Source organism: Python bivittatus, unplaced genomic scaffold (assembly GCF_059951505.1).
Source record: "Python bivittatus isolate LINGU-HERP-01145 unplaced genomic scaffold, Pbiv_v1 ctg000610_np1212, whole genome shotgun sequence".
Classification (NCBI taxonomy): Eukaryota; Metazoa; Chordata; class Lepidosauria; order Squamata; family Pythonidae; genus Python; species Python bivittatus.
In genome coordinates, this window is record NW_028277088.1 from 34,249,239 (window position 1) to 34,264,930 (window position 15,692).

Sequence of the window (15,692 nt, forward strand, 5' to 3'; positions counted from 1 at the left end):
AACAAAATATGTGCTAAATGATGTTTTTAGATTTCATGGTTTTTTTCCCCTGAGAAAAAGCTACATACATTGGCAACTGAAGTGTTATGTTCTACAGCCGTGAAAGCCATAGTTTAATGCAACATATATCATTTCTCAACTGAAGCTTGTTGTTAAAATAACACCGAAGTATAACCATTGAAGATGCAAGAGTAATATATTTTATCTGAAATTAAACATATATAGCACGTGCAGCAATGTTTGTTGGAGTAAAAGAAATAGTCTGGTCTTTCAAGAAGCCATTGATTTATAACACATCGTCATAAGGTAGCTTAGCATATCAATACAAAAATAGTCAGACCTGAAGTGTGTGTAGAAATGGATACTGATCTCATCTTTCTATCAATTTCACAATTTCACAAAATGCTCTGTACCTTGTTTCCCATTTTTTCTTTCTTAAAGAGACAGGTAGCATTGGGCTGTATTTGGGGGTGGGGCACAATTTGGTTTTCTATGAACCTGTTGATACTTTTTTCTACACGAATAGTTCCATTTTAGAGACATGATGTCAATATTCACTACACCCAAATCTTTGGCTAATGTTAGTTATTAGTAGCCCCTAGCTTATCACTCTGTAACAAGATAATTACAGAACAGGATGAACACACACACACCACCTTTCTCTCTTACGCAAATCATTTCCTATATTGTCAAGCTATTGCCACTTAACAGCCATATCACAGAGATTTGGCAAGTTCTGGATAGTGTGATTGTGCAGAAAGCTGCGCCAAGCACTGTCTGTGGTGCACTTTCTTCTGCAGCAAAATTAAAGCAGCAGCAATGTATGTCCTCAGGATGCTGCGGTGACTGCCAAAGGTAAATTGATGGTGGGGCTTACTGGCTCACCTCTACATATCATTTTAGTAAGGGAACAACACTATTTACGTAAGACATTACCCACTGATGTAATGCTTCTATGATGAAACCACATATGAACGTTCATTCAGAACCAGAATACAATTGTGATTTTCCTCACAAAGGCTATTTTTGACCCAGGAACACATTCAAATTAAAAGTTGTAAGCAGTGTGGAGTAAGAACTGCTGTTAGAATACCTGCACTGCGGGCTCACACAGTTCTGGTTGATAGTCACCATGGTGTGAATTGGAAGATTATGGCTAAGGCTTATTATTGCCAGCCAGCTACACAGAGTATGAGAAAAAGACACAGAGCCATTTCTGCCACAGAATATGTAGTAAGGTATGAGATTATGCTATAGTAGCTAGGACGGCTTTAAAAAGGCATTGGAGAAATTCATGGTAGACAGGTCTATCAGGAACTATTCATCTTGAAGATCCGATATTACCTCCATATATTAGTTCTAGGGAATAATGGTGGAAGAAGTGTATGTCTCCATTTCCAGTCAGAAGCATCTGACTGGCTACTGAAACAAATAAATGCTGGACTAAAATGGGTCTTGGTCTGATTGGGTTCTCTAGTTTTAATTCCGCCTATGGGCTTGAGACATGCCCCTCCTGAGTCTTTTTGGGTAGCTTGGCAAGGTGTGAGTGGGATCCAGGAGGTAATCAATGCTTCTTTGAGAGGGAACAATGCTGCCTGCCTTGAGAGATACACTAATGCATCTTCTCTTGAATATGCCATCTCTGAACCTAGCTGTGTTTGATAAATTTTGTCTGGTCTCCAACCTTTTTTAGGGAAGGTTATTAAGGTGGTGATGGCAAATCAACTACAGAGGATCCTAGAAGAAATGGATTATCTGGGTTCTTGCCAATCAAGATTCAGGTCTGGTCATGGGGCAGAAATGGCAACCATAGTACCCTAGATTAAAACCCTGGTGGGCCCTAGACTGGGGGAGTGAGCTTCCTTGATCCTATTAATCCTTCAGCAGCATTTGATAACATGGAACATGGTGTCCCTCTGGACTACCTACAAGGGTTGGGAGTTGGAGGTACCATTCTACCATTGCTCTGCTCCTATCTGAACTGCAGTTCTGGTGGGTGATCATGGAGGAAGTGCTCAAGACCATGGGAATCCCAATGCGATGTCTGAGGTCTCAGTGCTCTCCCCTATGGTGTTCAATTTCTACATGAAACCACTGGGAAATATCTGTCAGTTCAGGGTCAATTGTCATCAGTACTCTGATCACACTCAATTATACACCCCAGGATGAGTTGGAGATGCCATGGATGTCCTGAACATGTCTGGAAACTGTAAAAATCTGGATGAGAGAAACAAGCTCAGATTAAATCCTACAAGACAGAGTTACTAGTCATGAGTGAACATCTGGGGAATCTGATAACATTAGCCCTGGGAGTGATTCTGAAGGTGTTATGCTCCTCCTCAAAAGGATGGTTCGTGACCTGTGGTCATCCTTGATTCAAGCAGCAGGTGAATGCTATGGCTGGGAGCTAGTGTTTACAACCCTAAATGACCAGAATGCCTTGACATCAGTAACTCAACCCAATTACAACTGGACTCCTGCAATATGATCTGTGTGGGGCTCCCTTTGGAGACAATATAGAAGCTACAGATGGTACATGGCTATCTCAGATAACACCATTTTAATACTGCTGCATTGGTTACCAGTGGGATTCTTGGCTCAAGTCAGAGTGCTGGTTATTACTATTAAAGCCCTTCACAGTGCAGCATTGGGATAAATCAGGTAATGGCTTGTTAAAATTGAATTTGCCTGCTCAGCCTGGTTATTGTAAGAGATTGTGAGGAGGCTGGGAAAGTTAGGGAAGGGAGAGTAGGCATAAACAATCAAGAGACAGAGGGTGAGTCTCTTGACAGCTTATTTTATAAACAGCAACTCAGCTGAGATAGCAAGAAACCTGAGAAAAGGCATTTCAAATAATTCAAGATTCCACCTTAATGAATTCAAAAAAATGAGGGTGAGAGATTCCTTTTATTGTTTCCAAAATTCTGTATTTACCCCAAGATTCACATTAATACCTTACTGAAGTCTTATAGTTCTTGCTTCCTTAATCTTGCCCAGTTGTGTGAGGCACGACAGTTATCCATAGAAGGCCTGCTGAGAATATCATGCTCTCATATGGGAGAAATATGTGGGGGATGGATTAGACAGCGAACCTTCTCCATGGTAGCCCTCACTCTTTGGAACATCCTCCCACTATCCTGAGACATCATGGCTCCTACCTAGTAGTCTCCCATAAACAACTACAAGCTGTGTTTTTCAGCAAGCCTTTGGCCCCAGTTGATTGAGGGATGGTGCCTATTATAAACCTGAATTTGAAGTTTTGTAATTACTGTCTCCCTCTTTTTTTAAAAAAAGCTACAGTCTTTCTTTTTTAAAACACAAAACCCAGTAGTTTATATTCTGCGTATTGCCAGAAGAATCAGAGTCCAGGATCAGTGGAAGCATTCAAAAAGGATTCATAATACCTATGTGCATATCCACCATCTTCATTTTCAGTCTTAAATTTGATAAATTATTCAATACTTTCAAATATCAACAGTTTCTTATGCACACGTAGACAGTTTTTTCACCACATCAATTCTCTTTTGAACTGAAGCAGCTGCTGCTAAGCAATAAATTACTACAAGCATGGAGTCTTCAGAACAGGTGTCCTTTCTGTCCAATTGTTGCCACATTTTTTAAGAAGAGCGACATTTACTGAATTGACCATCAGCATTTAACTAGTTCTTTGTTTGCTGTAAGTGGTGAGACTTCTTCGCCACACATGAACTGTTCCTGAAATAAGAAAACAAGATTCATACACTTGTATTAATATAAGGCTGGTACTAATTAAATGTAAACATCTGATTAATGAATCATTTATTTTAATGGAGAAAAGTAAATTCCTGATAAAATGATGGTTCTATAAACAAGATCACTGAACAAGAGATCATTTAATATCAGGGGAAAACAACATTAGTTCAGCTTTATAAAGAGAAAAGAAGCAAACTGCCCCAGCACTGCTTCTACAATTAACTAATTATAGTTAATATTAACTGTTTTTGCATCCTCATCCTCTTGTATATCAGCCTTCAGTTCATTACTATCAGGTGATGACAGGTGAAATTACCCAATTGGGTTTGAGAGCAGATAGAGAAAGTGATTAGTGGTACTAATTATTCACTGAACTTCTTGGCTGCACTATAGTGAATCTATAATTAACAAATGACTAAAAGGCATAGGTTGTAATCCAATAATTCATTATCCTATAGTTATCTGTTAGAGTTACTATACATGTCTTTTCTGATTCAAAATGAGATGCTTGGTATAATAAAGGGAGAAGAGTTTATTAAGATGGCACACCCCAAAGATTAGTTGCTTGCTGTTCTTCCGGTATTGCCATCCCTCTGCCTATTCAGGCAAATAACTCAAAGATAATTACTTTGTTATCAAACTCATTGTGCAGATCTAAAATAAATAAAAGAAAAAGAAACTCTTTCACCAAAGAATGGATAACTCAGAAAATAACGTGAGATGCATACTGAAATACAGATTAGATTATTCACCCTTTAATTAAATTAATTTAAATCTTATTGGAGTCAATAGGATTTAAGTGCAATTAACTGACTTTCATTATAGAACATCTCTAAGAAGTACAGTAAGAAACCTGAATGCACTATATAATCTCCACATCTGCTGAAGCATCAAGCTATTATTAATTACTACCAGGGCACTCCAGGAAACATAATTAATTTTGGAAGTACTTTACAACGCATACAAATATGAAAGGGGAAAAGAAATCACTTTTATCAGAAAAAAATATTTATAGAAGTGTCACCACTTACTATTTTTTTTCCTCCAAGATGTTTTTCCCCCTAAGATGGCAACAGCTTAGAAGCCTAGTCAGTAACTCCTCTTACTGCTTAGTTATTCAGTTATTAGAAGAGACTGTATATCTCCTATACTGAGATGGGCAAGAAGAGACATAGATCTAGCCCTGAGACTCTGAAGCAAGTGAAGGCTGCCAAACAGTTGAAGATTAAATGACTTCCTAACAGCCAACATTCCTACCTAATATCAGAAGTCTCCTGACAACAAGGATATTATAAACAGACCATTAACTCCAACTTATCAAGAAGTGCCTGCCAGGACAATGAGGACCAAAGTTCACAGTTCAACTCAACTCAACATTCCTTAAGACAGGCAGAGGAAATTACACTCTAGAACTGAAGGACTACCTCAGGCTCAAACTTAATTCATGAGACAGCACAACCTCTTGTACATCTCTCACACCTCAGAGAGAACCATAAGTCTATTTATATCTATAAGCAGCTTTCAAGCCTCCCAGAAGAGTTGATACAGTCTAAAGGCAGCACCTCCTCTATGAGACAGACTACTTCAGATTGCCCCAGAGCACAGGCTCAACTGATTACTACCATCTCTCTAGATCTAATGGCATGTGGGAATGACCTTGGGAGACAGGGGGAAGAGCCACAGCCAGGGGAACGGTTGGATAAGAGGCAGCTTAGCCCACGGAAGAAATGTGGATGTGACAAATGTCTCAGAAGGGACCTCCCTAGTTTCTTGGGCTGTAAAGGTGACAGGGGAGAAATGTACTTTCAGACTTGCAAGATTCTGTTAATATAACCTTACAATAAAATAGAATTAGTTCATCTGGGTGTGCTTCTTGTCTGGCCTGCCTTGCAAGGCTGACAGCGGCCTCTTCATTGTCAGAAGTTAGTTACAGAAAGCATAGTTTTGATTTCCCTCTGAGCCCCATTAATCTCCCAGAAGAGCTATACAGAGAGGATTTTCCATCAACATACATGCTTGTGGGCCTCAGGAAAACTCAGGGCTCTTGACTCCCATGTCCCCCTTAGCAGAAAACTCCAGAAAGTTAACATCTGGTCTAGAGTTACTAAGTTCCTACAAGCTGATCAGTATCTATCAGGAGCCACAGACACTGTTGACCCACCTTTACTCTATCTTCCTACTGTGCAAGGAGATCCATCTACTATAGAAATGGCAGCTTAGCCACTCAGACACTCCACAGACTGACTGAAAACAAATTCTAAGGGACTATCCTTGGTTTCCTGGAATATTGATAGGTGGAAGGCCAAGATGGACAACCCTTCTTTCCTGGACCTAATTCTTTCATATGATCTAATCCTGCTATAGGAGACCTAGTCTTAGGAGAAGCTGGTCCTCCAAGGATTTGCTGCACACTCTTTAGAAGCCACATTGAGAGCATCTAAGAGCCAGGCTTGTGGAGATCTTTAGCATCAACAACTTTGATGTTACAACCACTTAATTTGAATCCTGTCAGAACCTGGCCCTAACATCAGGGCTGTGGAGTCGGCACATAAAACCTTCAACTCCGACTCCTTTATTCATGGTACCTCCAACTCCAACTCCTTTAATTATATATCGATATAGGAAACACATTATAAATATACTAATTATATATTTCCTATATTTACTGCAAGCACGCAACATCCCCCTTAGTTTTCTGCTAAGGGGGACATGGGAGTCAAGAGCCCTGAGTTTTCCTGAGGCCCACAAGCATGTATGTTGATGGAAAATCCTCATATATTTACTGCAAGCACGCAACATTCATCACTGCCAATGTGAATCACCAGGCAACTTTTTAGAACCCTAACCTATTAAAGCTTGGGTCTAAAGGCTATAGCTAAGGCATTCTGGTTTTTTATTAAAGAAATTACAAACATCCAGTAACCTTATAATTTAAACAAAGGATAAAAGCTAAAAAGTAAAAACAATGAGGTTATATTTTTATCAAAAGACTATAGAGTATAAAGTAATGGGATATAAAAAGAAACTATAAAAGAAAATCAGGAACAACATTCTCTACTAGTTCAAAAATCTAAAGTATATCCTTTGATATTACTAAAAAGAATTCAAAGTCAAAACTACAAAAAAGTAAAAAACAATTGAACACCTAAAACAACTTAACAAATGACCGTTTTAAAAGAAATGAACTCAATTAGGTACATAAGTAACATAAACTTTCTTTTTTGAGATTAAAGTATTGTTTGAATATAAAATTCAAGTGAATATAGCATGAACATTACATTTAATGAAATAAAAATTATATTGTAGAAGATTGTTGAAGACTTCATTTTTGTCAGAACCACTAAAACTTCTAATTTTTGTATTTCATGTTTTTTCAGAATCACCATCTTCTATAATACACTGACATACTGTACATGTTTCTCTTCTGTTGTTATTGTAAAATGTTCAAAAACAGCCAACTTTGTTGACACTCTTTTTGCCATTGTTATTTTCTTCATAGGGTGCCGCTATCACAAATAAAAATACCATAGAATATGCTATATTTTGAAATTTGCAGAGAACATGAAATTCAAATATATCCTGAAAAAATAGGTTAATCAAATTATCTATGAAATAGGAAATTTTAACATATTATATTATTTATATTATATATAATTTAAATTTATTAGAAGTCAGAGTCAATACATTTTTACTGACTGCAGTAACCCAAGAATTGCTTCTAACTCCAACTCTGATTCCATGACTCCAACTTCACAGCCTTGTCTAACATCCATAATTATCCTACCCAATCAAGATCTCTTATTTGACAATGTTTATCTCCCTCCTTGTAGGCTGCTTTCCTTAACCAATACTCTTTGGGATAAATTGGAAAATTACAGTGGAACCTTGGGTTACGAACGCCTCTGTTAACGAACTTTTCGGGTTACGACCAGCTCGGCTGCAAAAATTTACCTCGGTTTGCAAACTCCGCCTCAGGGTACGAACAGGATATGTGGCCATTTTCCCTCCCGTGACACGGTCCGCGGCCATTTTTCCGCCCCTGACACGTGGTCGTAGGGAGGGGGACTCTCCCTCCAAGCAATAGCCGCCTCCCTGTCCTCCACGCCAGAACAGATTAACGGTAATTACATTGAACCTTATGGAGAAATTTCCTTCGGGTTGCAAACAATTCGGGGTGCGACCAGAGTCACGGAACGAATTAAATTCGTAACCCAAGGTTCCACTGTACATCTCTAAACTCATTTGGGAACACCTATATGATAGTGGCAGGTGATTATATTCCCAGAATCAATGATGTGGTGCTCTTCTCCTGCTTTGGCAGGTTCTCTCCCCTCTGAGGGATATCTGGATAATAAGGTGAGACATTCCAGGGACTTGGGAATGAACATGACAAATCAGTGCTTAATACAGCTTGCTAGGGATCTTTAGCTCTGCATATTAAATGGTGTGATGACGATGAGAACTCACATATTGGGGGACCTGAGAGTCAAGCACAACTGACTATATGCCGACCTCACAGCATTTATTTAATAAAGTGCTCACTTTTAAAGTCAATCTCTGGCAAGACAGTGACCACCTCTCTTTATTACTCCACTTTGGCTATAACTACCAGCTACCCCACTTAGCTAATGTTAGGAATCAAGAAACAGTCTGCAGAGTTCAAATCAGTCATAGGATTAAATGGACTGCAAAACAAGTGCAATGGATACAACTTTCACTAACCAAGAATGAATTCTCCGTGAGCATCTGCTATCAATCACAGATCCAAGAGAGGCTGTAGCCACATATCAAGATCTTGTAAACCACTTCTAAAATCTCCTTGCCAGGCTAGACGACCCACTGTATCCCTTGAAACCATGGTTTGACAGGAGCACATTTCAGCCAGGGCAGAATTAATGAAAGTTTTCAAGGGCCATAGATTGAGCAACTTTCCATGCACTAAAAGCCAGCTAATTAATCAGAAAAGGAATGACAAAAATCTAACTAAAATTAAAAAAAAATCAAGCCCTTGCCTGGGCAAATCAGGAGCAGTCTTTTCAAGCTACAAGGAATAAGAACCTTAGATTATGTTCTCACAAGTGGTGACTTTAAATAATTAAATAAATTGTCACCACTTGTAAGAACATAATCTAAGACAAGCACGACACCCACCCCTGCTCATTCCTCACCTTGTCGTAGATCACTTTGACTATGAGTGAACAACTTGGGCAGGTGGCCACATCTTCCCCATTCTCCAAATCTTCCTGCAACGATACATAAGAATTTATTCCTTGGGTAAAGCAGTCATTTAATGTGTAAGAAGAAGAGGGCACAATCCAAGTCGTGTCTGCCAGATACTTCTGAAATAACAGAATATTTCTCAGAACTGTTATGGGGTCTGAATTCAATGTACACTTCCTGTTAAAGTTTGAACTCAAGAGGCAGAATACTGGGATATGACCAAAGCCAATTGTATATATGCTAATTTTTCTGTCAGAAAACATTTTATTCACCTCAAAGTCTAAGTATTTTGATTTTCAAAGATGTCTTCTATGAATCTATACAGTGTTACAATTGGTTGAGCACCCAGAAAAGAGTGAGAAAAGAAATGTTAATTAATTATATAAAGTAAAATAAGATACAGGGATTGGTTCAAGCAAGCTAATCGGCTCAAGAGAAAAGAACCCCAAAACAAAATTTCCATTAACTGTTAAAGTTCCCCCTAAAGGCCATGAACTCAGCTCAATAATTCACTTACTCTCAAATTTAGCACAGCTCTAGGTAGTAGATGTCCTTCAGAGTGTTTGTTTCACCTGATTTATCAATATTATCCTCTCTGAAAAAAGGAGTGTCTTGCTGGTCACACTCACCTTGATAATTTCCAATATAGGATATCATAACACATCTATCTAGGACTGTCCTCAAACATGACTTAAAAACTTCATTCCAAAAAGCAGTTAAGTGAGATTCAGCAGCTTAGACATTCAGACACTTTTCTAAATCTCTAGCTCTGGCACTTAGGGCACATGTTCATCTGAAGGAAACTAGTAATAGATCTCAATTTGCTATGGATCAGAAATAAATTTTTATCTGTTCAACCATATCCACAAATTATTTTCCAAAATTATAGTGCTGAAATAGGCAGCTTGGGTAAAGAAAGTGTGGATACTTCTCTGGAAGGACTCTGCTAAGTTATGTCATTCTGAAGAAAATTTTCAACCCAGAAAAGAACAATATCCACAGTAGCTCCATCAAGGCTGAAGAATGTCTATCCTAGCCTCAGGCACATACAGTCTAAATTATTTGAATACTATATTAATTGATCCAATTTGGTTTTGAGCTAAAATTAAACTATAGGTGCTGACTTTTAAACCTCATAGAAGTTGGGATGGCACTGCCCTAATAATGCTGCTGCCCATCCAACACTTCTCAGGTTTACCAATCTTTTTCTTTTAAATGTAATAAGGTTATATCCATTCTGTCTTGCCCTATTATCAGAGGACTAAGATCCATTGGTTGTGTTTGGGATATCTCTCTCAGTTGCAATATTATTACAACCTTTTATAAATCCCGATTGAACACAGGAGAGAGATCAACCCTCCCCACCCTGGCACTCTCCAGATGTATAGGCTACAACTCCCAAAATCCCAAGCCAGAAGTGCTTGGAGCCCAAACATATCTGGAAGGCTCTAAAGCAGTGTTTATCAAACTTGGCAACGTTAAGATGTGTGGACTTCAACTCCCAGAATTCCCCTGGGGAATTCTGGGAGTTGAAGTCCACACATCTTAACGTTGCCAAGTTTGATAAAACACCGCTCTAAAGTCTAGCTTGAGGAAGACGGAAAGACAGTAAAGTTGATGGTCGCGATGTACTCGCAGTTCTAGATTCCTACATGAAGAATATTCAAGGAAATATATTTTGAGGGTTTGCCCCAACATGAGATATGCTCCCGTTAAAATGTATGTGACACGGCAATGTCTCTCGTCCATAGAAATGGCTGGCTCACCTATCCTCTTACCCGCGTAATAAGAAAGCGGTCTCCACAGGGGCACGGATAGCTGTAGGTCTCCGTCTCCTCATCGTACTCGAAGTCCTCTATCTCCACTTCGTCGTGGAAAACGGACATGTCGCAACTCGATTCTCTGCCTCCCTCCGCCAAACAGCAAACGTGGCCAGCACCGCGCGCCCAAGAAAACCGGCAACCGGCAGTTAAAAAAAGTAACGCTAAACCTCGCACACCACCATATTTGTTCCTGATTGAACCACAAATGATTTCCAGCCAATAAGCCTTCAAGGCAATGAGATTGACACCATATCTCGGCGCCTGACATCCAATAAGAAAGAGAGAGACAGAATTCGTGGAGAAGACAGAAAATTGTAGAGCTGTAAAACGATAGGAGGAAATCCTGAATCACCGCCCAATGCGTTCGGAGGGGCGGTGTCATCTCATTAAAAAAAAAAAGCGGCCAATGAGACTCCAGGTAGAAGAGGGCGGATCACGTTCAAGCTCTGTTGGGAAGGAGCACGTCAGAACCCTGGTTTACGTAATAAGGAAGAATTCCTATATCCCACCCCTAAGTTATAGAACTAGAAACCCTATGGAGCAGTGTTTCTCATCCTCGGTAACTATAAGATGTGTGGACTTCAACTCCCAGAATTCTCTAGCCACCATGTTCCTGCGCTTGAAATCAATAGCCGCCATTTTTAACCTCCACATCGATGAGTAAGCTTTTTTTCGATCGTCTCATTGAGTCCACAGTAATATCGCTCTGCCCTTGACCTCTCTGTGGAAAACTTCCATTTACTCTCTCGTCTTAAGAGTTAGGCGTAAAAAGCATGAAACACGACAAGCTTTTTTTTAAAAAAAATTCGGTCACCGACTATCAAAAGCGCGAACCATTTAAAACGGAAGTGCCCAAATCAGGGACGGAATGCGCGTCTCTTTTAGGGACCGTTTCCGCTAAATTTCTCCGGATGCCGGTTCTTTACTTGTAGTTTTGAGGAAGACGCCCGGGTGTTATTGCTGGCTTTTCCTGAGTCATGTAGCTAGGCTAGAAATTTAGCTGGAAGAGGCGACATTCAAGGCAGCGGTCGGAGGTGTAACAGGGTAAGTGTTGCTGGGGAAGTAAATGCCGTCTGTCAAAGCCCCCGCTCCTGAAGAGAAAAGGGAGATCCTTAATGAAGGATTAAGGGTTCGCGGTCAAAAACTGAGATGCTGGATCGAGCCGCTGACCCGAGAATAGCCCATTTGGTGGGCACGTTTCGCCTGTGAGGTGAGTCGGACGAAGGGCGGGTGGCTAGGCCAGAGGCAGCCCGGTGAGCTCTGTAGTTGTGTGGGGAATACCTGTTCCTGCTCGTCGAGCCTACTGACAGTCTAAGATGATCTTTTCGTGTATTGGACTACAGATACTTCAGAATTCAACTCTTGTCAGTTCTAATAAGCAGGAATGGTAGTGACTTTAAGGCAGTGACCATATAGCACCCTAAACCATAGTTTGCCTAATTATGGTTAACAAAATCACAGTTGTCTGGGCTCATACAACTTCATAAATCATTAACCATCATTTATCAATCACAGTGGCTGAGTCCACAGAGCATACTAAGTCATAAACAAATTCTATTTTATCTTAGTGTGTTATGTGATCTGGTCTAAGAATTGTTACACTGAAACAGGATTTTTGAAGCTAATGGCATTCATAAGAGAGGAAAGGACAGAGGAGAATGTTCTATGTATAACATCAAATATTTAATTTTATTAGCCATATGTAATGGGAGCAGTCACAGCAGCCTATCCTTGGCTTATAAAAAGCTGAGTACCTGATTATTACATGAGAGATCACCAGGAAATGCCAAAGCTGTAGGATAGATTGAGAATTCAAGAAAACAACCTGGAAGAAGGGAATGGCACTCCATTTCCATAACTTAGATTAAAATGGGAGCTCTGAAGAATTTATTATTTTAAGAAGCCACACAGAAGAGAAACCAGTTACTGTTGTTCCAAATATTCTCTGATGTTGTAAGAATAAACATTGGGAAAGTTTTAATTACTGTTTCTTAAAGGGGTATTTGAAATATTTTAGCGCAAGAGATTTTAGGTGCCAGCAGATGTCACCGTTGTTCATTACAAATAGCTGATGTGGCTATGTTACAGAATGTGCCTGAAAAGGAAACAAATGCATATTATGTATGAACAACATAGTACAGTAGAGTTCTTATGTAACGAAAGCATAATAGGTGGACTGTTAAAGTGATCAGTAATAAATAAATGTAATAAATTGAAATGTTAGAGAAATATTATGAGCTTTGGGAAACCTTAAAAACTAACAAGCCTACAATTAAGTAAGCTTTCAGAGATCACCATCCACTTCATTAGTGATACGGAATGAAGTCCCAGAAAAAGAACTTGTTATATGTTCAGTTTCAGAAAAGGTGGGAGGAATGATGGGAAGGGGCAGAATTGCTTCAAAAATTAGAAGCAGAGAGACAAACTTTTTTTGGATGTTAATCATAGTTAATAGTAAAAATAACAGATTCTGTAACAAGTGCTGTTAAATTCAAGTTTTCTTTCACATAAACGTTCACAGGAATGAGTTCTGAGAATTATTTTAGAAGGATGCTATTTTGCATTATAGCTGTTACCACATAATACAAGCTGTCTGCTTTATATTTCTGCCATCTTCTCTTAAGCTAAAAGTATTTCATTTTAGACATTTCTTCTGGGTTGTGCACAATTTTTAATTTCTCTGGAGTACAGGTATTTCTTCTTTATTACCAGTATTTTGGAATCTCAAGAAACCTGAACTAAAGCAATTACTTTTACAATAATTACATTGTTTTATTTAAAGAATATACATGTAAATAGAACAAAAACAAAACAAAACATGATTAATTCCATTTAAACATTCAACCAAAACTATTAGAAAAAACGTTACACTGCAACCTAACAAAAAACTAAAGAAAAGTTATAAAATAAAAATAATTCAATAATTATATAGTTTATTTTTATGATGCAAAATTACTGTATAAATTATAGTACAAAGTATTACAACTCAGTTTTTAAACAAATTATAGACTACATAGGATCATATTGCCTGATCTTTCCTTTCTTATGAGAAAGTGATGGTTTGGATCAAACCCTATTTAAAAACGGCAGGTCGAACTTTTTTCTTTTTTTTTTGAAGGAGGGAGAGAGAGTATGGGTCAAAAATGGGAGAGTCACACTTATTACAATCACAGTTATTAATGTCACATTTAATATCTTTGAAATATTACAAAAAGAATATAATTTACAAAACAGCTGAATGGCAATATATGTGGATAAAAGCATTGTGTTTTTTGTTTCCTCTGGAGGTTTTAGGATCCTCTGAAACTCTGATGGCCTTGGAAGCTTTGGAAAAAAGGTTTTCATAGAGGCCACACCAGCAATCAAATATTATCAATAATTTTTTTTTAATTACAAAAATAAATTTGGATAATATACAAGAAATTTGATTTGGGTAATATACAAGAAATTTGAAATGATCTGTCCTATATTACAAAATTAATGGTCCCAAGTGTTATGGAGCATCAGATATGTACCCTATTGCTTATGATTAGTAGTTACTTTTTGGCTATATATTAATACTGTAATAAACATGGCCTTGAGAGAAAGTTAGGATTTAAAGCTGCTAATGTTTTGTTAAATTATGTCCTCAAAATAAAATTTGTCTATTTATAAGAAGTTTTGAATCAATTACACCTGGATTGTTGCAAAAAAAAAGGGATTATGTATCCCTTGAAGGATGTTGTTTTCCAGGCTCTAAAGGGTGGTTTACCAATATTTGTCAACTCTCAGCCTTATGTGGTTGCTGTTGAATGTTTATTTGTTGGATGAATTCCACATTTTGTGTCAACTACTTTGAATGGTGGTATATGTCTGAGGACTCATCCAATTTATCATTTGTAACTTGTCTTACACTGTTCATTTTAATTTTATGAGATGTAGAAATAAAAATAGACAATATCAAATTTATCAAAGTAACGTAATGTTTTGACATTAACAGCATGAGGGATTAACAATGTTCAATTAGTTTGAGAGTAAACTTTACTAAACATAATGGGATTTTTCAGTAAATATGTATGGAATTGCATTAATGAAGGTTCTTAACAAGTTCTTAATTGAAATTTAAAACTTTAGTTTTATGATCTGGATAGTTCTAGCCCAGTTGGTAAAGGTTCAATGGGATATGACTGTGTTCAGGACTAGTAAATAATATTACTGCCTGACCTGCATCCTCCATCTTCTTGATGGAGTTCTTTGGGTTCAGTCTTTGATATTGGCTTTTCCTCCAACCTTAGTGGACAATTTTGAGAAGCTGGAGGATCCCGTATAATAATGAAATTAATATTGTTTCCTGCTTGGATGCCTTTGAAACAGCCACAGATTGAGAGGGGCATGATCTTTATGATGTGAATAGTTGGTTCATATATATTTTCTGTGATGTCAGCACTAGTCCAGAAGTTCATTTATTTTCTCTGAAGCATAGTGCCAATGAAATACTTCTTGTGATAATTTGTGTGCTTCAGAAGTTTACCGCCAGGCTGTTTGATATTACTGCCAATATTTGCTTATTAAAAAACAGATACAAATATTGTTTTAAATTGTGTTTGCAGGAACTTTTAACATAAAAGAACGCTATGATATGTACAACAGTTTTTGCTTTGCCTATATTAATGAGAAGTGCCAGTAGAATTCTTCCCTGCTGTTCTTCATACTTGTGTCTAAGACAGGCAGCTGTAAGATACTGCACAATAAATGGGTAAGCTATCAAATATTATTACTGTAAAAATGAAAATATTAACATAACACAGGCATTATTTTCCTTTAAAAATCAAAGAAAGAATTAGCTGCTGACTCCTATGTTCTAGAATATAAGGAAATCTGGATTAGCAGGCTGACTTTTAGGACTATAATTTTTAAATTAATAGATTTTTTTTTCAA

General features: G+C 38.0%; 2 protein-coding genes across 4 annotated transcripts in view; one reads left to right on the top strand and one right to left on the bottom strand.

Moving 5' to 3' along the window:
• Positions 1-2,874: 2,874 nt before the first annotated feature.
• Positions 2,875-11,016, bottom strand: DPH3 (diphthamide biosynthesis 3). The gene is made up of 3 exons (XM_007437555.4): positions 10,731-11,016; positions 8,901-8,975; positions 2,875-3,714 (listed from the first exon to the last, which is right to left on the bottom strand). The coding sequence occupies exons 1-3, from the start codon at positions 10,836-10,838 to the stop codon at positions 3,649-3,651; spliced, it is 249 nt and encodes an 82-aa protein (XP_007437617.1). The 5' UTR covers positions 10,839-11,016; the 3' UTR covers positions 2,875-3,648.
• A 396-nt stretch (positions 11,017-11,412) lies between these two features.
• The window catches only part of OXNAD1 (oxidoreductase NAD binding domain containing 1), a 33,877-nt gene continuing 29,597 nt past the window's right edge, over positions 11,413-15,692 (top strand). The window contains exons 1-2 of one of the 3 annotated variants that reach the window (XM_088150756.1): positions 11,413-11,819; positions 15,365-15,510. In XM_088150756.1, coding sequence (XP_088006882.1) covers positions 15,389-15,510 — 122 coding nt within the window. In that variant the 5' untranslated portion in view covers positions 11,413-11,819; positions 15,365-15,388. The other 2 variants (XM_088150754.1, XM_088150755.1) reach the window with 2 other exon arrangements.

Bases quoted from the DNA above. Each gene is read 5' to 3' on its own strand.
- DPH3 (XM_007437555.4), bottom strand. From the start codon at position 10,838: ATGTCCGTTTTCCACGACGAAGTGGAGATAGAGGACTTCGAGTACGAT. The intron at 8,976-10,730 runs GTAAGAGGATAG...GTATCGTTGCAG, and splicing joins ACCGCTTTCTTATTACGCGG to GAAGATTTGGAGAATGGGGA. The intron at 3,715-8,900 runs GTGAGGAATGAG...TTCTTATTTCAG, and splicing joins TCAAAGTGATCTACGACAAG to GAACAGTTCATGTGTGGCGA.